Source organism: Rhipicephalus sanguineus, chromosome 1 (assembly GCF_013339695.2).
Source record: "Rhipicephalus sanguineus isolate Rsan-2018 chromosome 1, BIME_Rsan_1.4, whole genome shotgun sequence".
Taxonomy (NCBI): Eukaryota; Metazoa; Arthropoda; class Arachnida; order Ixodida; family Ixodidae; genus Rhipicephalus; species Rhipicephalus sanguineus.
The window spans coordinates 283,149,361-283,174,134 of NC_051176.1; the positions used below are offsets into that span (position 1 = coordinate 283,149,361).

Sequence of the window (24,774 nt, forward strand, 5' to 3'; positions counted from 1 at the left end):
TGCGTCGGCACTGTGCATGGCGTCATGGCTTACTTGGCACGCATGCGCCAGCGCTGTTTATTAAGCGGAATAATTCTTGGTCCATGGTTGTGACTTTGGCAGTGCCAAGATCAAGCTGCCCATGTTTTGACGCGCCGGCAGTGTGATTGCCGGTGATAGACGCCCCCAAACCCGAGACTCTGGCACAGTTTACACAGTTAAAAGCTTACACAGTTAAAACTCAATCTAACAAAACCAGATTTTACGAAGTTCCCTATCTAACCAAAAAATTTCCAGTCCCCGAGAGGTACCCATAAAGTTCAATGTTCTGATCAACTCCAATAAACGAAACTAACTTGGCCACCAAACCCAATTTAAGGAAATTTTTCCTGAAATAAACTAGCGAAAGAAGCGGTGATATCGCTTGAATTTTGGCGCAGATGGATTTTTCTTCAATCAGGCGCTCTAATGCTGTCATGTTAAAACACCTATAGGTGCCCTCGTCATGGCCCTAGCTTCATTTTGACGAGGCTGCACGCCGCGCCCATGCATGGAACAACGGACTCAGCAGTCGGTAGTGCTCCTACTGAACAGCTCTCGCTAGGGACGGCGCTGGTTGCTTTCGTTAGTTTATGGTTCATGCGACAGATAGGACTAATCGTATCTTCACAACTTTCTTGCTCAGTTTGCTCAAACAACCACTGTATTCGTTTTCCACATCTTTGCATATCGGCAGCCTGTCATAGACTCAGGTGACCGTCTACGTGGCCTGCATCACCTGGACACATGGGAGCCTCCCATGTCCAGGCTGCCCTTGCGCACATTTCACACGCACAGGCATGGGTTAGCAGCACATACAATGCTGCCATAGCTTTTGGGTGTCGCCGAATCAGAATTTTAGATCTGAATAATAATAATAATAATAATAATAATAATAATAATAATAATAATAATAATAATAATATATTATTATTATTATTGTTATTATTATTATTATTATTATTATTATTATTATTATTATTATTATTATTATTATTATTATTATTATTATTATTATCCGGGGTTTAAGTGCCAAAACCACAATAGGATTATTAGGCACGGTGCAGTGGAGGGCTCCGGAAATTTCAACCATCCCACCTACATCACTAATGTTTTAACCTTCACCCTCTCCGCATCCAAAATAAAAATGAAGTATTTACCGATCAGTAAACTCTAACATAATGGTGGCGATTTGGGCCTGTTGGTTGTACATCAAACGGTTTGTAGCGCAGGAACGACATGCAAGCACTCGTATGTTTTCTCCCGTCTTCTTTTGTGTCTGTGTTTCCTGCGCCACAAACCATTTCTGACAAGCTCTAACAAAGTCGGGCCACAGGAAAGCATTAGAGGGTTGTATAGTTAAGGGGGGACGTGACAAAGAAAACTATTTTTGTTATTTATGGGGATAAAGTGATGAAATTTGGCATGCAGATCTGATAACTGAATTTGGTTTAGAGCCACCTGTTGTAGTTTTGGAGTTACAACATTTGATAAGCTCTCATTGTCATCCCAAGATTCATTAATGAATTAGACATAAGTTAATCAAGATTTTTGTATAAGAATATTCACAAAAGCCCATTCTGGGCCGTAAAGCTATTGGTTTATTTTTTACTCTTCAAATAAGCACACAAACATTTTTTTGAAATCACCTGTACATATTGTCTTACTAACAACTTTTACAAAAAACGCCAGGCCTGCATGGAAAGCGCAGCACAGTCACAGCGAAAGCTCGAAGAGCGGCATTTCCAGAGCCCGTTATAAACTCTCTTGTGGCTACTAATACAACTACACTAGCAACGTACCCACTACGCCACAAACGATAATTTTTGTGAAGTTGGAAGCACCCACCACGACATTACTCGTCATTCTGCGGAGAAGCGAGGTACCATCTTTAAGGCATTATGTGCAGTTTCTTGATGCGACGACTGATGACGATGAAGAATTATGACTGAGCCTTTTGTAATCGGTTGGAAGCTTTAAATGACCCACTAGTTACGTACTTCGCATTGTGAGACGCCAGGTCGTTATTTCATTCTCCCACCACACTTTATAACATACGCTAATGTGAGAAAGAGATAGAGAAAGGGAATTAACTTTATGAAGACCCTGAGGAAATGGATCATGGGAGCCTTATGGGCTTCCTTGGCAACCAATAGAAGTGCACTTGCGCGGAACCTGTATAGGGTCTTTTTGCAAGGCAGTTTACAAAAAGGAATGGTTATCTTTATTTGTTACGAAATGGCACGGGGATGACTGACAGCAACTAAAAATAGAAGCTGAGATAACGGAGCTCAGCTAAGGAAATGGAACTCCGAAGGAGGCTGGCTTTATCTTTCACTGAAGTGCAGGTTTAGGGCTGTATTGAACTCCGATCTCTCCTCTTTACAATGATGCCAAGATGGCGACACTGTGCCAAGGAGAAGCTACAAGATTTTGATTTTCTGAAGCCGGGTTTTGTCATAGTTTTTGATGACAGCCCACTAGTAAAATACTTTTTTCTCAACTTCTGCTGCTTATTTTGTTCTAATATTTCACCACGATAAAAAGATGGTTTGAGGATTTCAAAAAAAAAGTAATAATCAAGTGAAAAATTGAACATTTTCACCAAATTTACCATTCCTATTGCCACGTCCCCCCTTAAGATCACAGAGCTCTTACTCTAGGGTTTAGATAATTAGATACCTGCACAATGTCATGCAGTTTACGCGAATCAGCCAGCTTACCTTGTCGACTAGCTCCCGGATCATTCCATTCCATTGTTTGGTGGTGGTGTTGATGGAGCCAAACATCTTGTCCTGTACTTCGTAGATAGTGTACTCGAACTTCAGTATCTTCTTGATTTCGTCGATCAAGTCAATGCAGTAGCCCTCAAACTCATCCTCTCCGTTGCTGGTGTTCTTTTTGACGATGAACGGAGGTTGCTGGGCACAGCAGGGGTGACGAGCATTAAAGGGATGCAACTGCTCCGGTTAAATTGGTGCTGCACTCTGAAGCATTGACTCATTAGTCCTTACTCAGCGGTCATTAGGTGACTGTAACATTTGAATTCTTGAGAATAGTGAAGATTAGAGAATAGAGAGAAGACCAGGCAAGTGACCAATCTTTCATGCTGATAATCATTGCTAAGGATGAATCTTTGGTGAACGAGTACAACAAGGAGAATCATCAATATTTTTTTTCATAGAATAAAACTACTGGAATGCGCGGCGTGCTCTTGCTTGAAATCGGAAGATATACATCTTTTGATGCACTGCAGTATGCATACTTCACATATAAAAAAATAATAGATAAATTGGGCACTCTTAACAAACTGTCAATGTCACAACAAAGAAAAAAAAAGTATTGGGAAGATATTCAATAAATTAACTACAAAAGCGTGCCTTTAGCACCTTAAAATATTTGGAAGTAGAAAAAATTGTGGACAATTATTGGAAGCATATGCCTTGTTCTGAACGAATTATATTTTGCGGATGACGAAGTTGGACTGTATGAAGATACCTTTGATATTGATCTTGTTGCAGCCTGTGATGTAACCATACACATTGTATCGTAGAATGCACTTCCTTGTTGTGCAAGCACACTGCTAGTGCACTTTTTATTAGCAATTTTCTGTGTTACATAAAATAATCTAGTTCGAACTTCATGTGAATTATGTCTTAGTGCGTGGCAAATCTCATGTTACTTGTTCATTGCTTGTTAGAGCCAGTGAGTATTTGTTGGGTATACTGCGACTGCCCTTGATCGTTTGTTTGCTTGAATCCGGACTATTTTTTGCTATGTATTCTTCATGTAAAAGAGGAGTAGCAGCTATCAGTGATTCCAACCTCTCCTGCACACACATTTAAAGGAAAGATGTTTGCAGTCATGTGCAGTACTCATGGATTAATAATAATATCTGGGGTTTAACGTCCCAAAGTACTCACGGATTCAAACGCGACATCAAATTTTTCAGTGTAACGACTTCTATGCGCAATTTCTCGAGATAACCACGTCATGTTGAGACAAATCTGGTCTCTAAAGATAATGTTGGCACTGATCTATGCGTTCGGGTCGAAATTATGCCGATCTGACAAGAACTGAAGACGGTAGAAATGAAAACATGTGCATTACTTAGCCCTAAATTGCCCTATTTCAATACGTGAGTACTGTGCCTAAGAACGCAACACTGTGTTCTTTAAGTGCACTTTACTGGCCACGAAATGTGTTGTGATTACGCAGATACCGGCGCCAACGATGCTGCTACAAATGCCTGTTGCGCCAGAGAGTGGGAAGTTCCGCTAGATCAAGCTCCCATCAATATTGGTCAGCATGTTTCAATGTGCAAATAGGTCATTTTAGAAAGATGCTTTCAAGAAGAAATTAGATGGCTAGTTTAAGAAAAGTACTCGAGTTCTACTTACGACGATCGTGGTAACCCGAAACACCGTGACCGCAGCATACTTTTTCATATCCTCTCCCGGACTTTCCACCAGCACTCCCTCCGGGTCTTTGTACGTCCAGTTTGCGACCTAAGAAATAGAAGTATGCTATACGCATAAATTCAAACACGAATAATTCCAAAATTATGCCAATGATTTGTATCCCTGCCAGTCTAACAGTCGTTCAATGCAGACGTGGAACTAGACCACTTTTAGAAACCATTTACACATTGATTACATGTTGCACGTATATATGCAACTACCGTATTTTCCGGTGTATAAGACGCACCTTTTTTCCTAGATTTTCGCTGGTGCGTCTTATACAACGGTGCGTCTTATATACGCAAAAAGTCACGATTCTGCGAGACCAATTTGTTTATATTTAATTTATGAGTACGATAAACTGAGCTCGAGAGCATTCGTAAAAATATATCTAATTTTGTTGTAACAATGCAGCGGCTGCGATCTTAGGTGTCAGCTACTTGCTGTTCAAGCAGCGCGGCGACCACGGAGATTACGGCCGCAATAAAAGCCACCACTGTCGCGTGCCCCATTGTACTGTTTGAATTGTTTGTTCTTAAACGAAGAATTAAACCCACAGAACTGAGGCAATAAATAAAAAAGAGCACCAAAACGGTCCATTGTAACGTTGTAGCGCCCACAATATCAGTTACAAAAGCGAAAGTACCACTTCATTATCATCATCATGAGTTTCCGTGTGAGGCGTCGCTGCAGTCCAGCAGTAGTCGCAGCTTCCGGCTTCCGGTCGCCATTTACGTTTTGTATGCGTGTGTAGGTGGTATCCGACGATCGTGTGATAACCGTGCGGCACGTTCGTTGTTTATGTGTTCTCGCCAAGTCTGGTAATGCCCTAAAGGTATGGTAGCCACCATAGTACAGGCAGTGCCAACGATGTGCTTCAAGGTGCTTACAATGCTGCGTAAAAGTTACTCAGAGGCTGACGACGGTAACCCAGCGATGCTGCCAACCGAGGCGGAAGAACTTTTGACAGTGCGCCGGAGGATGTGGCTTCAAATCCAGTAGAATAAATAGTGGTTTTCTGCGCCTTAATAAAACTGCTGCTTACAGATATTCAGTGCCGTGCATGACTACGCATTTCGCAATTGCGTGGGTCATTGTGTTTTATCATGTCGACTGAGTTAAAAATAGATGCGTCTTATACAAAGGTGCGTCTTATGTATCATTTTTTCTTTCGAAAGTCGTAAAAAGTAGGGGGTGCGTCTTATACAAAGGTGCGACTTATACACCGGAAAATACGGTACACGCAGTTGACATTCTGGTAAAGTCATTTACATTTTGCGCTTAATTCTTTATGCTAACAGTACAGACAAAGTTTGGCTGGTAAATGGGCAGCTCCTTCTATATTTAATGTTCTCTGCCATAATCAGAGGTCAGACAGAGAGGTGCATGAGGATGTGACCTCTCGCAAGCGAAGATGGAGACACTTGCAGCGTGTTTCCGTATCCGCAGCAGAACTTCCGGTCACCATCACATGTGGGAGAGTCATGCGACCTGAACCGATCGTCATGTATAATGCCATTGGTAAAGCGGCACGCCGCTGTCGTCTCTCGCCCTGGCTCTAGTGATGCTTGCAAAATAGTGAGAATGCGAAGCGGCACGGTGTATAGGTTACTGGCTTCCCAGTGACAAGGGCCAAACTTACACTGGCAAAATAGTGCGACAACAGGCAGACCCTTTCCCTTTCATTCAAATTTTGGCAGTGTTATGACGTCACACGTGACGCTTCTGCTTATGTCACGCAACTCTTCCGCATGTGACGATGACCGGAATTTCCGCCGCTGCACTCTTTAGGGTAAGGAAACATGAGGCGCCGCATTACAAAGCTATGTCATTCAGTGCCCTTTAGGTAAATACAAAGAAGTGCTCTAACTTTAAGGGGGAACGTGGCAATGAAAACTACCTTGGTTATTGATGGAGATAAAGTGAAGAAATTTGGCGTGCGGATGTGATATGTTGTGCTGATATCATAACTGAAATTGCCTTTGAGCTATCTGCTGTAGTTTTTGAGTTACAACGCTTGATATAATCTCATTGTCATCCCAAAATTGATTAATGAATTAGACATAGGTTCGTCAAGATTTTTGCATAAGCATATTCAGAAGGGCCCATTCTGTGCCGTAAAGTTGTTGGTTTATTTTTTAATTTTCAAATAAGCATACTAATTTTTTTGAAATTTTTTGACTCATTGTCTTACTAACATGGTCTGACAAAAATTTGGAGGCACAAAGGAACAAGGACAAGAAATGAAAGGACTGGTGCCAATCCTGTCATTTCTTGACACCAGTCCTGTCATTTCTTGTCCTTGTTCCTTTGTGCCTCCAAATTTTTGTCAGACCATGCACCAACTAGCCCAAGAACGCGTTTTAGTCTTACTAACAACTTTTACAAAAAGCCAATTATAAAAATTTGTATGGCGTGCAGACAAATATGGAGAGCTTTGCGGCACTCACCAATGTCTCAGGATCTAAGCGCAGAAAACGGAATGGTTATATCTTTATTTGTTGTGAAATGGCACAGGGATAACTGACAGCAACTGTTCGAAAAATGAAAGCCGAGAAAATGGAGCTCAAAGAAAATGGACTTAAACGCTAAGAAAATGGAACTCAAAAGGAAGCTGGTTTTAGTTTTCATTGGAGAAATGCAGCTTTGGGCCATTTTGAGCTCCGTCTGTCCCCTTTATGATGACGCCAATATGGTGGCACTGTGTCAAGGGAAAACTGCAGATTCGCATTTCGGTAGGCCCATCGCTAATCCTCATCGTTTTTGATGACAGCACACTAGTAAAATGCTTTTTTTTCAACTTTTACTGCTTATTTTGGCCTAATATTTGACCATGACGTAAAGCATAGTCTCAGGATTGCAGAAAAAAATTAATTGAAAAATTGAACATTTTGACCAAATTTACCATGCCCATTGACACGTCCCCCTTACGGTATTGCACGCATCATGCCAGGTGAGCCTCTGCAAAATGCAATGAGTTTTGTAGTAAAGAGTGGACAGAGAACATAGACATAACCGGCTTCTGTGCCGAGAGGCATTACAGGATTCGTTAACGCCGTCATTCTAATGTATCTGAACTATATTAAAGCCGATGGAGTTTTATGGCGATGATGTTAGTCAGCAGAGCCTGAAACGAGGAACAATGTGGGGCCTACCGGGCTGAAGGTCATCCTTTTTGTCCGCGGGGCATTGACCCTCTGTACGGACATCCTGATCTCTTGGTACCCGTTCTCCTTTTCTCGTATCACGATAGGCCCAAACGGTCCCACGTACTGCATCTGAAATAACATGCGAACATCACACGTGAAGTATCGCGGGGATTGTGCACCGTGGTGTTTTGTAAAGTAAGAGCCTAATGAGAATACCCAGTTACTGCATATGAGTTATACACTTATTAAAATTTTTAGTGACACCTAATTAAGGAGAGTTTGGTACCCTTATTGGACACTAATTACTCCTCTTCGCAGGGCAGACAAATGCAGATTCGCATTGAAAACAGCAAATAAATCAAAAACTGTTGAGCAAATCAGCGCAATAGCCCTGAAGGGAGTAAAATTACAAAATAGTCATATGCAGTTCTGCAAACAACCGAAAGTACACAAAGGATGAAAGCACACATTTACCCTTAGTGTTTTGGAGATGAGGCGGCTGTTGTATTACATACATTTGCATAAAAAGACTCAAACAATGCATTAAATCAGACATGAAATACACATACACAATCTAGAGAGTAATTAAAAAATAGTGACCAAAATCACAAATGTTTCACATAAGCCTATTTTTTTATGATTATGAAGATATTAAAAGCCCGAAGTGTTATTTTTTAGTACTGACTTTTGGCCATGGGGAGAGTTTTTTTTTTTTTTTTTTTTCAGAGCGAGTTGTTAATGGTATAACAACATTACATCAGTCTATTTATGTTTGAAATCTTAATGCAGGAAAAGAAATTGTACGTGGACATGTGTCCATGCAGCCTCTGATGCATATGTGCGGTCGTATCTCAATTGCGGAGCCTGTGGACTCCTTCTGGTGCCTTTCGGTTTTTTTAGTGAAGAATATGAGGAGAAGAGCAAAAGCAGTCTTTCCATACTTACACAGAGTTAGTCACTGGAATGTAATTGAACGGCATTTAAGACGGGATGAAGTGAAGACGACAGACACGGCACTGTCTTCACTTCATCCAGTTTTGTTCAACTCCATTCTAATGAAGCAACAACCAGCCCAATCCAGTTCACTTCAGTGCGGGTTGACCATTTTCTGTGTTCTCTCTTGTCACTGTCCTTTGGCAATTGTTATAACAAACAAGTGACTAGTAGGAATAGCCTTGTTTTTCTGCCACATTCTACACAGTAACCAGTGTTTCTGGTACTTTTTTCACCTCTGAGAAGAGAAATACAAGCCATAATATACAAAAGATAGGTAGAAATAAACTTCAGTTTGTAGATTAGGTTTAATGTACTGTGCCTTGGTTATGCTGGATATCGTATTGATGGACTCTGTATAATTTTAATAGCCATGGGCTGTGAAATGTACTAAACACATTTCAGGTGCAGGAAGCCTATCCTGCAACTTCGTGACTGGCAGCAGAAAGCTGTAGCTGCTGAGCAAAAACATGCGGCGAGTATAGGTCTCTTTAGTCCAATCAACGACTGCCCTATTGCTCGATAGTTGAAAGAATAACGCCAATCAATAGTGTGGCAAATAAGCGAGCGAGGAGACAGTGAGTCGTGTCTAACTCTATAGACCTGCCAAATCATAAGGCAGATATATGACATGTAGAAAAAGTGGAAGCATGTCGCCATGGCAGAAATGTGCTCAGTCCTATGTCGCCCTTCCTTACAAGCATCCCACCCCCCCCTATTTATCACATTTACTGAAGAGTGGTTCCCAGCACGCAATTCAACAGCAGTGAAAGAGCTTGACATTAATGACAAGAAACAGGTGAACACTGTAGGAAGACAATATGAAGTGCCCAGTATTATCAAGCGACATATAACAGCCCCACCTTCGGGTAAATAATGCCTTAAGCGTAGCGTATTTACGTTAGAATTATTCAGCCTGCACAATAAGCAAGGAACAAGCTAATCTAGCCAAATTATATGCAGCGAACCAAACATCTATCTACGCGCTTAAAATACAATGCAAGTGAGGCCCTATACAAATGAATAATGAATGTATAAATATCAAAGCATCCTTTGTGGAGCCAGTGGCAGTTACCCAGCTTGGGGCAGGCGAGCAGATATCGTAGAGGCAGCTGGAACCTTTTCTGTAGTCACTGTAGAAGCTAAACCAACTAACCAACGTGTTAACCGACAATATGGAAATGGGATCTGGCAAGGAAACCACGGCACACACCTCCATCATTGTCGTCCTGAGTGTGATGTTCCGACGGGCCATCAGCATAGAACTGGTGAGATTCATGTTGGTGCACGTTGGGTACTCCAGGTCGGGTGGAAGCCTTCTGCTAGCTCTCTCTTCGTTAGCTGCTCGGATGATCATCCTTGTCACGTCAATGTAGAAGGCTGCGTCAAGCTGCAGTATACGCACACACTGAGCTCATAATATCTATACGAGAGAATTGCGCGACGATCTCAGCTAGGAAGTACTTAAAGCAACGTGAGTGAACTAGAATGAAGGAAACAGTGAACTTGATAATGGTGCTCTTTAGCTGTTAGGTGATACATGGTGATGACACATTACGTGGCAAGAGTCGCTCAGTCTGAGCAGTTACCGGCCAGGCCTGTCAGACTAACACCGACTGTGGCAACGTTGTCACCACCACCGCAACCATGGTATTAAAGTTCCTGAGTGTAAAGGCTGGTTTGGTTGACTGCAGCTGGTTGTTGAGTGGCAGTCACAGCAGCTTGCTTGCGGGAATAACAAGAACAATATAACAGCTCAGTCTGGGAATGCGAGTGAAGTCGTACACTTAGTAGCCACAGAAAACTTGAAAATTTGCCACTGGTGAAGGGCAAGTTGATGGGGGCTTGAGGTTTTTTTCACTATGATAGCGCTTCATTCAATTTAGTGTTCGCGAAATGGAAGAAATGGTCCTTGCGTCACAGCAGTATTTCAGCACACGCTTGAAGACACTAATTTCTTTCAGTTCACACATGGTTACAGAAAGAAATGAAAATGAAAAGAAAGCCACTGGTATTCCGCATCCATTCTTTGTCGCAGACATAGGAAAGTATTGCATCGAGTTTCTAGTGAAAGAATCGGGCACGCGGACCATGGCGTAATGAGCAGCTGCGGCTCTATATAGGTGTTGGCTTCACAGCGCGTCAGAATTTTTGACGGCGGTACACCAGTACATGGCAAGGAAGCGCCGGCATCCCTGATAAGCAATAGGTTGACAGTCCATGCGCACGGTTGAGAGTGCTGCATAATAGTAGCGCATTAGCGCAGTCACATGGTTTTATTTCATATTTCGTGGGCTTTCTTTAAACGCTGCAACAATGTTACCATGCAGCATGTGCATTGCAACAAAAAATTAGATTGACCGTTTTGGAATGCCCTCTACAACGTAACGAAATGCACTTGGCCCTAAAGTCAATATTAAAAATTTTGCATAATTGAACTTGGTTAACAAATTACGCACAATATAAAAATACCCTAACAAGCACCAGATGACAGCAAACCATGTGTCATTGGTTTCATTTAGTTGTGCAGTTAGCCACTTTTGTTTTTCTTTTTAAGAACTTGGTTCTCGCTCTGTGAAACACCCTGTACATACATTCGTCAAGCACTGTTTGATGAATTCTCTCCAAGTAGCATGCCCGATGAAAAACATGCTGCACACGTCTATCAATCGCCGTCTAGAAGCCAGTAAAGCTGAATCTCATAACGAACACTGACAGTGAATTATCGCTTATAGCTAACTAAATTCCACGTTTGGTTGGTCATGCTGCATTTTAGCGACACTTATTCTTCTTATAACGAAACCCAAAATGGGAGAGCCCCCACGATGTCGGCTATAACGAAGAAATGTTTGGTTTGCGTGAGGCTCAGAACTCAAAAGGTAGCATAAAAACGAACGAAAATAAAGACTGAAAGTGAATTCACAACCAACTTTTCTTTTTGAATCGTTTGAGAAAGTTGCAGAAATTTTTGCCATCCAGTGCAAAAAAAGAAAGCTCATTTGACTGGTTGCGCCACCGTATGAACTAAAGTTTGAAATGCCACAAGGTTACAGGTACGAATTACCTTGTTTATAGTGGATTTGAAGCCTCGAATAATGCGTCTTTGCAGAAGGGCTGATAGGCGATCTTGTTGGTGCAGATTCATTATGAAAACTTGGCAGCAAAAACAAACGGGAAAAAGAAGGAGCGGGACACAAAAAAGCGCAGACTGAAACTTGGATTTATCAGATAAGTGACATATTTTTAAGAGCCAAATCCAGGAATCGAAACTGGCTTAAATTTCATGGGAGCGTAAAGCGTGCCTAAGTATCTTTCACTTTTAAAACAATTGTAATCAAAATGGGGCGATTCCTCATAGTAACATAAACTCAAAACGGCAGTCTCGAATAAAAAATGAGCCAAATCCTGCATCTGTATGACTCAAGCTGAGCCAGGTCCATTAAACCAGCGCTGCGTTAACAATCGTGACCGAAACAATCAATGTAGCTGTATACAATGTTTCGTTTGTGTCCTAGTTGTTTTCCTATCATGCTTTCTTTCCCCAATTAGTTTTTCTTGGTGAGTTGGTACATACTGAAGGACATGATGTAGCGCAAGACTCCAATATAAAGAGTAAGAGACCGACTTTCCTACCTCTTTCTGGCTTTTAGTGTTTCTCTAAGAGTTTTGGGCTGCAATATCATGTCCTTCTTTTGCTCCAAGATGGTATATTTGATATGGAAGACAACTGAAATGAAGATATTGGGCACCAATCTATTCTTTGAAGAAGTGATCCGAAACGGCGCAGCATAAAACAAGCTACGAAGAAGAGCTGAAGCGTTTTTTGAAGGCCTTCAATGGATGCCAAGAATGAGAAAACACTGCCGAGTCCAGAATGGTGCGCCTTTTGCCTGGAAGGACCACTCGCTGTACTACTCCTGTCATCGCCATTACACACATGCAACAAATGACGGCACCAACAGAAGCACAGGGATGGTGTTAATTTTGTCGCAAAATATTGCTATATCGTTGTGATTCAGACTTCTTTTACGAACTAATTCAAGCCCAAATGAAATGTTTCAATCTATAAGAGCCAAATCCAAATTTTACTCCCGAATACCGAGGATAGTGGGCTATATATATTTTAGCCGAAATAATACAAGATTTGAGGTATTTTGGTTACATGAGCACACTGGCAAAAAATTGTTGGAGCAGGCCTGACCACATTGTCAGTAGCAAAAAACTGTTTTTCTCAGTTTCATTTAAGGTTGGCTTGGCTCTTTTAGAAAAAAAATGCCACATATATACCACAAAACACACGAGGGGAAACACGAGAGGTTTGTTTGCGCTGCCAAGATTCCATATTAATGCATCTTTGTAACTAGGAGTGTTACACAAGTCAGATTGGCGATTTGTGTAGCCGATTTCTATTTCTATTATTACAACAAATATTGGTATAATTAACTAATTTATGGTCCTCATACTACTCAGTTATAACGAGGTTATTTGTGCTTATTTGTGCATCCCTTAAGGTAGCACGGCGCAGCATTACTGAGGGGAGCAGGGGGTGAAGGGGAGTGAAAGAGGAGGGCAGAAAAAGACAACATAAAATGGGAAAAGATCTGTTGAAGAGAAATGGGATATGAAAATTATGTCTTGCGACAATGTCATGGATGATAGACACACTGTGGGCGTTAGTCTCTCTGCAAGAGGCTTCTATACACAGGGATAGCGCACCTAAAAAAAGAAAATTGGCTATAGAAATGCTTGAAGGAAGCGTGGCCTTGATTACTACGTTTTCACGGTTTTACTTGAAGCTATTCAACCTGAATGGTATTCCTGTGCAGCACAAGCTTGCTTGTTGACTGCGGCCCTATACAGTCTTAATATGTCCCACCAGCACAACAAATCTGAGGCCTGAAGACGCTGTCCCATTCTTCGACTGGCTATGTGGTATCCGGTGGTGTTCTATGTTAGTCAGGGGCGTAGCCAAGGGGGGGGTTGGGGGGGTTCAAACCCCCCCGAAATTTTTCAGTTTTGCTTGCGTATATAGGCACGCACACATACAAACGCACGCACGAACATACATAAAGTATGGTTGAACCCCCCCCGAAAAAAATTTCTGGCTACGCCCCTGATGTTAGTCTATGTTTTGGTTTATTCAGCAAGGAGTGGGAAGAGGGGAAGGGTCCATAAAGAAGTGTAGGGGCAAAGAAGTAGGAAAAAGAAGGGAAATGGCGGGATGGTAGTATTATCCCGGAGGAGTTGGCGCCCTGGGACACATTGTGGCAGTGCAAGCAGGTGCAAGCACTCCGCTTCATGTAAGAAATGGTAAAGAAGGGTCCCGTGCTGAAACAGCCAGAGGCTGATAGTAGGCCTCTTCATGCTCAGAATCTCTCTAGTGAGTTCAGGAAGAACCATAATGGAATGATGAAGTACCGGTCTGAGCCTGCCCTTATGTACATGTATAGACACTTCAGTCTGTGGGACCTTCAACGCAGTGAAAAAGATGTTATGACGAAGCGGAATTTTCTCGCAAGTACATGGCCGCCAACCATCGAATGATGCGTGTGGTCACCATACGCGCTTACAACGCTAAGGTGCGTGCTCTGATGCGGCTGCTCGATTAAAAAAATTACAGCATGTCCACGGGTGAATGATGAAGAGCTTGGGCGAAGCTCCTGAAGCAATCACGGTTACACCGTGAAATGTTCAGTGGTTTCGCCCAGCAGTAATCAACGGGATACGCCGCTTTGATTACTGCACGCCATCTAGCGTGCAGGGTACCGCTGCTTTTTTTTTCTCTTTTTTTTTTCTTATTTTCTTTTTTTTCTTTTTTTTGCACCCATATTGCATACATCTCTATGGGACAGCGCCATCTAGTATATCGTCACCCAACTGCAGTTTGCATGCATCTCTATGGGACAGCACCATCTATTGAATGATACAGGAGACGCAACGGCGGGGACACGCCGCATGGAGCGACGACCGACCAGGTGATGCTATAAGGAGCTTCGCCCCTAAAAGAGGTGCGGCCTGTAGCGGTATGGTGAAACACATGGGCGTGGGCAGGAACACTACGTTGATTTGATGTTTTGTCCACGGCTTGGCACTATATAGCCGTGCTTTTCGGAGAAAAAGAAAGAAAGAAAGGAAGAAAAAAGCTGTGTAGTGCGCACTATCTCATTGTCACTAATCCCGTTAATCGGAATGCAATCGCCGGGTGGATTCTAAGGGCTGGCGTCACGGCCCTCCGAAAACGCACCACGAATTAAAGTGCGGACAATTTAGAGTTGGTCCTTTGGTGCGCCAGCGAACGCTGGTTGTGGTCCAAAGACCGAGTCAGAGCCGAGAGTCGATAACACAACGAAAACGAAATGTATTCTCAGTTAAGGCAATACAAATATCACAAACACGTGCACACTCGGCTGGTACTAGTTACAACTTCACAGTATAACTCAGATGGTGCTTACACAACGGGAGCTAAACAAACAGATCACACGCTACAAATGCAATTGCATGCATTACAACTATTCAAGGACAATTAAAGTCCCGAATGTACAACGGCGTATCCAGTCCACAATTCTTGGACGGTAATCGAATGCTTCTCTTCTAGGAAACACTCACGCCAGCTCCAGCGTTGATCGTCGTAGCTCAACCGTCGTCGTAACTTGTCACGGCTCACACGGCGTCATCATCCAATTCTTCCAGATCGACAATCGACTGACCGCACACCATCATAAACACGTCTTTGGCTAACGGAGCCACACTTAGCGTAACTTCACCATCACCGGGCCGACTGACTCACTCACTCCTTCACTGACTGAATCGTCGTCGTTTGCACGCTTTTATCCCTTCGCCCACGGTTTCTAGAAGCGTCGGGAGGGTTCTTCGGCGTGCAGTACAGCCAAGGCTAAGGATAGTTCGAGATTTCTCTCGCCGGTTCTACTCGCGGCGGCGTCGCACGGGGATGCGTCCCCCCTTCCTTCTAGAAACATCCAGGCTTTGCCGGGCTTTTGATCGCGTTGTCTGCGTCTGGCTCGAGTGGGTGAAGAGGATGCGGTGCGCCGGCGTCTTTTGATGTTTGTTTTTTTGTCGTTCGTGCTTCCTGGGCGTGCGGCTCGCACCGTTCTGTCTCGTAGCCGTTTGAAAGCGGCCGCGCGCGCGCTTTATGGGCGCTCGTTTGTGACACTCATTAAACCTGTGAAGTTAAAGCTGAATCTCGCCATAGGTGAGCATGGTGAAGAGCTCCTGCATTCTGTGGTGTCTTTCGGAGACAAGAGAGGGTGTCAACATAGGCTACCACAAATTTCCGTTTGACACTGGACGGCGCTTGTTGCACTTGTCCACTTGTTGCACGTCACAGTTAAAGCTGAAATTTGGGCAAGTTGGTTTTGACTTGAATACATATTACTAGCAAAAATAAAACAGACAAAGAAAGATACATACAGGTTGACCGCTAGACTTCAACTGAATTTTTACTTCCGACATACGCCATATAAAATGATTTCTGGTTGTTTTTCAGATTATATGTCATGTGGTGGAAGTAAACATTCAATTGAAGTCTAGCGGTCGTCCTGTGTGCACCTTTCTCTGTCCATTTTATTTTCGCTAGTAATATGTATTCAAGTCACATGTCACTAAACGTAACGACCATACCAATCACGATTTTTTTTATCAATCTGCTTCTTGTGTTACTTCTGCAACCCCCCTCCCCCATTTTCGAGCGCTGCGACACCGCTGGCGCGTGCTGTACAAGATGGTTTAAAACAACAAATTATGCCTTGCAGAAGCTCTAACAACATCTTACCGACAAAGGAAAAGCTAGTGCTTTCCCCTAAATTTTGTCTAGTAAACAGCCTTGTAGTGCTCTCTTGTTCAAGTGAATGCCAGGTAAAATATGGAAATGCTAGGGAAACAACTTCTAAAAGAAGTACAATTCTAATGATTGCACTAGACTGCTTGAAGAAGAGTATATTAATAGCACAATAGATTGAAGACAGTTAAGACCGATTCATGAAAGTGTTGCTGTTTGGCAAGTTGGTGCTTCATAATTACAGCATGACTCAGCGCAACACATAAAAGACAAGGAAACACGACACACACGAAGAGGGCGCTCTCGTGTCTCTTCATTTGTGTCATGTTTTGTTTTCTTTAATGTGTCACGGTAATTCATGCAGCAGTAATTAACAAAAATTGGCTGATTAAGCTCTTGACTGAAGTTTTAATAAGGTTAATGCGGACCTTTCCCTGTTCAGCCTTGTGAGCTTGCAAAACATACTGACTAGGAATGAATTTCGAGGCAGCACCAGGTCCCACATTTCCACTGCCAAGTTTGCAGCAAACGTGCCGCTGTTGCTCCAGGAAAAATTTTTTTAACAATAGGCAGCTTTTTTTTTTTGCATCCAAACAACTACTGGAACGTCAGTGTATTTCTATAAACATTAGGAGTGTCTTTCTCATGATTGGTGTCACCCTGATACAGTAAAATACCACTTGAACGAACGTCGGTTAAACGAGCTATTCAGTTATACGAACTGTTTTTAAATCCCCCACGGCAGCGCCATTGAACCCAATGTAACTCACTTCAGTTTAAAGACATTCAGTGCACAGCACATTTCAGTACTACAAACCTTTTCTGTGACACCATCCAATGTCTCCCCGGTCATGTTAACCACTTCAACAAATACAAGCGTACTTTGTAGCATAGTTTTACCGTCGCCTGCACGGTCAGTTCCACCAACAGCGCGTCACCGGAGCTAATAGCAGAGGCCATGATTTTACACTGATTACCACGTGACGAAAAGCGGGTCCAATTGGCCTTGAACTTGATTGGCTGCTTACATATTTTCGAAGTCAGCAGGAGTCATAGCTGCAGTGACAGCTGCAGCCTTAGCACTACAACCGCGTGCTGGTTATCGTAGCGCCAAACGGCAGCGCATGTTTCTGGATGGAAAAGTAGAACTTTTGCGTAGAAGCACTGACGCTCTTGGAGAAACTGAACTCATTTTCTGTCCAGCAGACTGTTGTGTCGGAGAAGGTTCATGACAGCTTGGACACAGTAACTCAATTTGTCATCACTGCAGTCTCAAGAGCACAAGTGCAGCAAAAGATTACTACATTCTTCACAAGATCCTCAGTAGGCATAAACTCGCACGCAAATGAGAAGCATGACAAATAAATGGGTTGAAAATTTCATTTGAACAACTTATGTTTCTTTAGCTTATAACAAGCTACAACACAGCTGTTTCAGTTCACCGAACTTTCACCTATTTTTCCTGAGGTCTTCTTAAGTTCGTTCAAGTGAAGTTTCACTGTAATCCTTTTCAAATGGATAGGCCGTACGCTGTTGAATTAATAACTAGCAGCATGTGCCGTAAAGTGTTCGTATAAATTCTTGACTAGTGAAATGTTGTTGTTTAGTTGATCATTTATTTCAATCTCGCATGGAGCAAATTTCCGCCTCTTCAGGAAGTCACTCTCTAGGACTAATGTTGCACAACCTGTAACGGGTAGCATCACAAAATAATTACAAAAAATTACGAGGGATGTTCAGAACTTTCAAAGAATGTGAAGGCGAAAGCCTAATTGGGCCTTCTGTTGCTCTGCTGTTGAATTTGTACCAACCGTCAATAGACATTTTATTGGGAAAAGCCGATAGAACCTACCAACAATAAACTTAAAAAGTTGTTACGCTGTTTTTAATCGTCCTAAATACCTGTTACCAATATTCCAACGACCATTGGCCATTGTAGCATTGCTGGTTTCTCTTGCCTAATGGAGATTATTCTTGCTTTAGGAGAACGGCCAAATGTAAATGCAGGTGCTTCTGTGCTGCATGCCCCGGTCACCCTGGCCCGTGTTATAGAAGGGCTACATTTGGCCGTCCTCCCAAAGTAAGAATAATCTCAAGCAGGCAACAAAGCTTTAATAAATACTGCTGTAAAGTGCAATAAAACTTTTCATAATGCAGTTCTCAAACACATCGCATGCTTTACATTGTCTTAGGTACAGCAAATGCAATGTTTCAAGTTTACTGTAAACTTTGGATTATATCTGAAGTCCATCACGGCAAATTCTTATATTATTACAAACAGAAATATTCATACAAGAAACATTTTGAAAGTGTGCCAGCACCTCTGAGTACACGTCAGCTACATTGACACCCAAAGTTAGTGAACGAAGTTCTGAGGGATGTTAGCTGAGTTCCTGTCCAACTGACAAAAACAAGAGAACACAATTTTTCTAAGTAAAATGTTCATTTTTTATCACAACGCGTTTTCAAATGTATAACTACTAGTGTCTTGATATAGCAGAAAATTTCTAAAAAGGTACTTAATGCGTAAACTGCCTATAACATGGCAAAACAACAGCAAAATACTAAAAGCATCATTTGTATAAATAAAAACTAATTGCAAGATAAGTAGATGAGGTACACATACACGAGGGCAAGTAAAAAAGTAAAGTGACTTTTGCAATTTCTCGTACTAGGGTTTGGTAACACTGCTGGTATCCAGCACTAAAATTAGTGTCGTCTGCGACAATTCTACAGAATGTATCAATTTGGTCCCCTCATTACTCGTTAGAGTGTAGCATAGCAGACTGTTAAACATGGCAGCTCCATTGTTGATCAGAACAGAGGAAATGAGGGTAGTGTTTCGCTTTTTACTTGCGGAAGGTGTAAAACCTGCGGAAATTATCCGTCGAATGCGTATGGGTCATACCCCCGTACGGTGGCGTAGCCAGCGGGGGGGGGGGGGAAACACCGGACCCGTGCCCCCCCTCCGAAATTTTTCCCCCCGTGGGGTACAGATGCACAAAATGACAATCGAACCCATTTATCTGCACAGACCCAATGTTGGCTCAAAGAGGTGCCCCCCCCCCCCCCAAAAGAATTTCTGCCTACGCCACTGATCCCCGTAAAGTCGTTTCCGCTTCATGGCACCCACACATCGTAGTAGAAGGTCAATTCATATCGCTCGTGAAACTTGGAAAGAAAAGCGGTCGAAAACCTATTGCCACAAGCATCAACGTGCAGCGCACGATTCAAGCGCAACTAGGTGAGGTAAGGACAAATAACGAAAACCAAAAACTAAATGAAACTTTTTTTTTGAATATTCTTAATTTTAAATATGCCAAAGTAAACTAGCAATTTACCATTTATCTAGCACTTAGCAAAATCGTCGAATGACTCATTTTTTTGGTCAAGCACCAGAAATGGGGGGTGTATGCAGGCAGTCTTCTATGGGGGCTTGTGTTTAGTTCGGCGCATTGTCGGATCAATTTTTGAACAGTGGTTCCGCAGGTTATTTCTTTGCTTGTGTGTCGTTTACAGTCTTGACACTTGAGGGAAGCTAAAAAAGCTCATAGAATCTCTAGATAACTGCTCCTGTGACTGCAGACTGCTTTTGCTAGCGCACAGCCGACGTGCCCTCGCCTTTTGCGACAGTGAATGCAGCACACTAAAAGAAACGCTGTACTGTAGGGCTACAAAAGTGATACGTCCAAGGCTGCTGTCTCGCTCCAGTGGTTTTTCTGGATTGGGCAACGTGAGTTTTCCGACTATTGTGCTCGTGAGCCGTTGTATCATAATTTCTTTAACTGCAAAGTATTTTGGTGTATATTGAAAGCACACTGTTTCGCTAATAAAACAGGCTTTCTTCCCCAATCTTTCTTCAGCATTGTCCGTGAGCGAAAATTCGAGGTAGACGCAAATAAAGAAATAATTAAAAATCTTCGGTTCGAGTGGGAGCGGGGATTCGAACCTGCAACCCCTCGCTCCGTGGCGCGATGCGTTTAGCTGCTTGGCCGCCGTGCATATATCCTGTAGCATACTAATGGCGAACTATTTATTTAACATTGGTACACCACTTGGCGTTGGTGGTACGCACATCTCGGAGGTTCTTTAGCGGCTTGACTATCACCCGTGAGAGCGCGCAAAGGGCCCACGGATGCGCTTTTAAATGGCATCGCCTCGCCGTGTGGCCGTATTTCGTCACGCTACATGCATGGACATCGGAGCCAGAGGGCATCCACACTTCGGCTTTCCTGGTGGCACAGTTAGGTCTCCACCGAAAAATGAAGCCAGACTAGCGATTTGGAAGGCAATGGGAACACGGTCCGATTCCGCTATCGCGTTCTACTCTTAAAAGAGAAACTCAAGCATCCTCCAAGTTTTTTAAAGTGTATTGGTGGAACACTGTAGTAATTATGATATAGATGTGAAGAAAGTAAAGTGGACGAAAAGACAACTTGCCACCGGCAGGCATTGAACCTTGTGGGATCTAAAGAAGAGCGCCGCTCTCAGAACACACGGACACAGTAGACGCCGCCGTGCAACCAACACGAACACATTTATTAAACACTGCTTTTACATCATGACAAGCTCGCCAGCTGAATCTAATACATAACTACTAACACGCTAAATAACCTTATACAATGCCAATACAATACATAGAAAACATAACACATACAACGTGCACAGACATCCGACTCACCACTAGGGGCCCGCGGGAAACGAGCCACGGTATCGTCCCCCACGGACCCACCGCGGGAGATGTCCATTCGCGCACGCCACCAAACCCCAAAAGAGACTCGCTGCAGTTTTCTGTGCACCGGCCTAACCTCTTTTCCACCAGGCGGCGCTGCTGGCGCCACCGCGCCAACCTTACGCCTCGCGATCACAGTGCCACCCCTCGCTCGGCGGTCGTTAAAGCTAACTGCAGCTAATCCGGGAGACGCACATGCGCCATGAGGCGCAAATGACTTTAGAGGGGGTGATAGCACCGCCACAACCTGCAACCTTCGGATAATGCGCCCGATGCTCCACCAATTGATTCACAGCGGCAGTCGTCCTCTCGTCCACTTTATCAGGTATTTATACGCATGCGAACCTGGGAGTGTTAGTCAGTGCCGCTCGTAGCCATGACAGCACGCGTGCAACACTTTTTTTCGAGGGCCTTATTACATACTTGCTCACGAAGTGGCCGAATTACACGATGTCGCCCTGAAAACTGGCCACCGTATCATGTGTCAGTGGGTTCCAGGCACTGCGGTCTGCAGGGCAATGAGCAAGCCGATGCGGAGGCAAAGATGGCCCATGATAACGCCAGAGTACTAGCTATCCCCTTTTCCCAACCGGATACTAACACCGTAGTGTACACACTCCTGAGTGAGACTACAGCAGCATATTGGTCTTTACCAAGCCATCGTCACCGCCGGCTTCACGAACTTGACCCAAATATGAGTGTTAGAATCCCACCAACCATGAAAAGGTGTCTTACAAGCTTCTTTCACAGACTACGACTAGGTGTGGCATTCACTCGCCGTTACCTACACCTTATCGGCCGTGCCGACAATCCCAATTGCGAGATGTGTGGCACTCCTGAGACTATCGAACACCTCCTGTGCGTCTGCCCACGATACCTCACGCAAAGAAATTCAATGGCGGCCGTCTTGTTGTCATCGAAGCAACAAGCTTCATAAAAAGTTCTGTTGGGACCACCACGTCATCAGCGCGATATTCTGAAAGCGCTGAACATGTTTTTGCGCGATACAGAGCTCGACGAGAGACTGTAAATAGTTTTTGGACATTCAAGGACTTACTTCGTCGCCACTTTTCTCCATCATCATCATCCGCATCTTCTCTCCCCTCTCTATACTACCACTCTCCCCTTTCCTAATGCTGAGTAGCAGGCCAGAACATTGATTCAGGCCGACCTCTCAGCTTTTCTGCCATAATAAACCTTTTCTCTCTCTCTTGCCAACTAGCGTCACTTCGCACGTGATCTTCTAGCCAGCTGGCGTCACGTGCTACGTTATGCCAGCTGGCTAAAGAAAGGTTCCACAATCGCAGCGTATATTAGCGTGGCACATATAAGAAACTCGCCATCATGGTTACGAGCGACGCTAACACTCCCAGGTTGCATGCACATAAATACCCAATGCAGTGGACGAGAGGATGACCGCCGCCGTAGCTCTATTGGTAGAGCATCGGGCGCGTTATTTGAAGGTTGCAGGTTCCGTCCCTATTGACGGCAAGTTGTCTTTTCGTCCACTTTACTTTCTTCACATTTGACAAGGATAATGTAAAATCACAACATTTGACAAGGTAATGTAATTAGTGTTAGATTAACGTAAGCGATCGTTCATATACTTGCACATTACAAAATACAGCTCTTCACGGCTGGTTGCACAATCCATCTTCAGCTGCTCAGGCGTCTTTAGTTCCTTCGACAGAAGTGGGGCCATGGTGTTCTTTCTGTACAGTACAATCGTACCCGGAAGCCTAAAATAAAGACAGAAGGAGCAATGACAAAAAGTTACAGAAGAAAGAGCGTAACATACAGTCAACGGCTTTAAGTAACTACCGAAAGGGCAAGAATGAAATAAGGAGAGAGGCATTTTACGATAATTCAAGGGGAAGTGCTTTACTGTTTGAAGCGAGATCGGGTTGCCTTAGAACGCGTAATTATAAAGCAAGATTCAGTAAGAAGAAGAACAATGCACATGCTGCGGGGAAGATAAGGAAACGGCAGAGCATGTTCTGATTGAATGTGGAGATATCCACCCAGTGGTACGTTTGGGCATGAGCCTACATGAAGCCTTGGGTTTTAGGAACAACAATGGAAAGCTCAACACACCCTTGATTGAAATAAGTAAGAGACGGTTAGAATATTGGTGGCAGAAAATTAGAGAGAAAGGACAAAAATAAATATTGGGAAAAAAGATAAGGACAGTCTGCCGTAAAGGGCAGAGATCTGGGCTGAGAATTTACGTTTTTTTTTTCCCTGTAGTAAGATAGATTCAATCAAAGTAGAGGCATTAGGCCAACAAAAAAAAGAAAAGGAAAAATAATTTTTTTTGTCGAGCCAGGTGGCACACTTGTCACCGCCCCGTTATAAAGGGGACGCTCATAGCATCCATCCATCCATCCATCCATCTATCGTCTGCTACTCTGTGACAGTGTGGACGCGCTGGAGTAAGAACGCCTGCATTCTGTGACGAACTGCCAGCATTGCGTGACTGTTTCTGCAAACTTAGACGAAGGGCAAGTAAGGTATTCAGTGCGGTTAAGTATTTACTGCACACTGGTTGACTAACGTGAGAAGCCGTAGACTTGCATCGTGTAGGACGGCTGTGTCCTTTTAAATGCAAAAAAAAAAAAATTAAATCACTTTTCGCATTTTTATTTCCGAAGTATTTTACATTTATGCACAACAATTACACGATATGGAAATTCAACTTGGATTGCCCGCTTTCTATGGTTCATACCCGTTCCTGATTATGACATTTTTCTGGTGACGCGAACCGGCATAACGAAAAGCTTAAAGGCCCGAACACACGTGCGCGTTGCAGCGCGTCAACGCGTGACTTTTTGACGCGCTGCAACGCGTACGTGTGTTGTAAAAAAGCTAGCCCGCGTTTGACATTGTCCTGACGTTAAACGTGGGCGATCCTTTATCTTGATGAAACGATGCACACACACATGCTTGCTACGTTAACAAAGCTCACTTATAGTCTACTAGAAAGAAAAACATCGCTTGCTGTCGCGCTCTCGGTGTTAAGAAAATTGAAAACGGTACGTACGCGTTTCCGTTCCGGCAGTGCTCCACGATATGAAGCAGCAGAGCAGGTCTTGCCTTGAGGATAGTACATCTCCGTAATAAGCAGCACCGGCAGAACGCAAAGGACGAACACAGAGAGGCGCAGCACACTTCAGACTATAGTGTACTAGAATATTCTAGTACACTATACTTCAGACAAAAGAAAAATAGACTTCAAGCTCGACCCTTCGGGACGCGACCACGGCAAGTGGAAAAGAAAAATCGGGTTCCAATGCCGCAGACGTCAACCGCATTTGTGCACCGTTGTTTTAATCCTAAATAAAAATGTACATCATTAATTGAAAATATTAAAATATATATAAATACGAATTACATGAAGAATGGATGGTACAAAGTTTTGACTTTCGAAAAAGCTCGGAGTCTACGCGCGCGAAATTTGAAACGTCTGGCGAAGCTAGAGGGAACGCAATTTTGAACGAATAAACAAGGGCTAATAATTACTACAAAACGTATGCACATGTCTTGTGAATCAGAGTTATTAAATTGGTGTAGAGGTCTGCACGTTACATTTTAATGCAGTGATTGATAGTCCTTCTGTGTGTGCGTGCG

General features: G+C 43.3%; 1 protein-coding gene across 12 annotated transcripts in view; it reads right to left on the reverse strand.

The window, feature by feature from the left end:
- Positions 1–24,774, reverse strand: part of LOC119379144 (ionotropic receptor 25a) — a 317,618-nt gene that overhangs the window by 158,339 nt on the left and 134,505 nt on the right. For 8 of the 12 annotated variants that reach the window (XM_049411883.1, XM_049411882.1, XM_049411890.1 and 5 more), the window contains exons 7-10: positions 9,834–10,010; positions 7,634–7,756; positions 4,419–4,526; positions 2,742–2,939 (exon numbers count right to left, since the gene is read on the reverse strand). The exons of 1 other annotated variant lie outside the window; for it this stretch is intronic. In XM_049411883.1, the coding sequence (XP_049267840.1) occupies positions 2,742–2,939; positions 4,419–4,526; positions 7,634–7,756; positions 9,834–10,010 (606 nt within the window). The remainder of the gene's footprint in view (positions 1–2,741; positions 2,940–4,418; positions 4,527–7,633; positions 7,757–9,833; positions 10,011–24,774) is intronic. 3 more of the 12 variants (XM_049411887.1, XM_049411879.1, XM_049411889.1) reach the window with 3 other exon arrangements.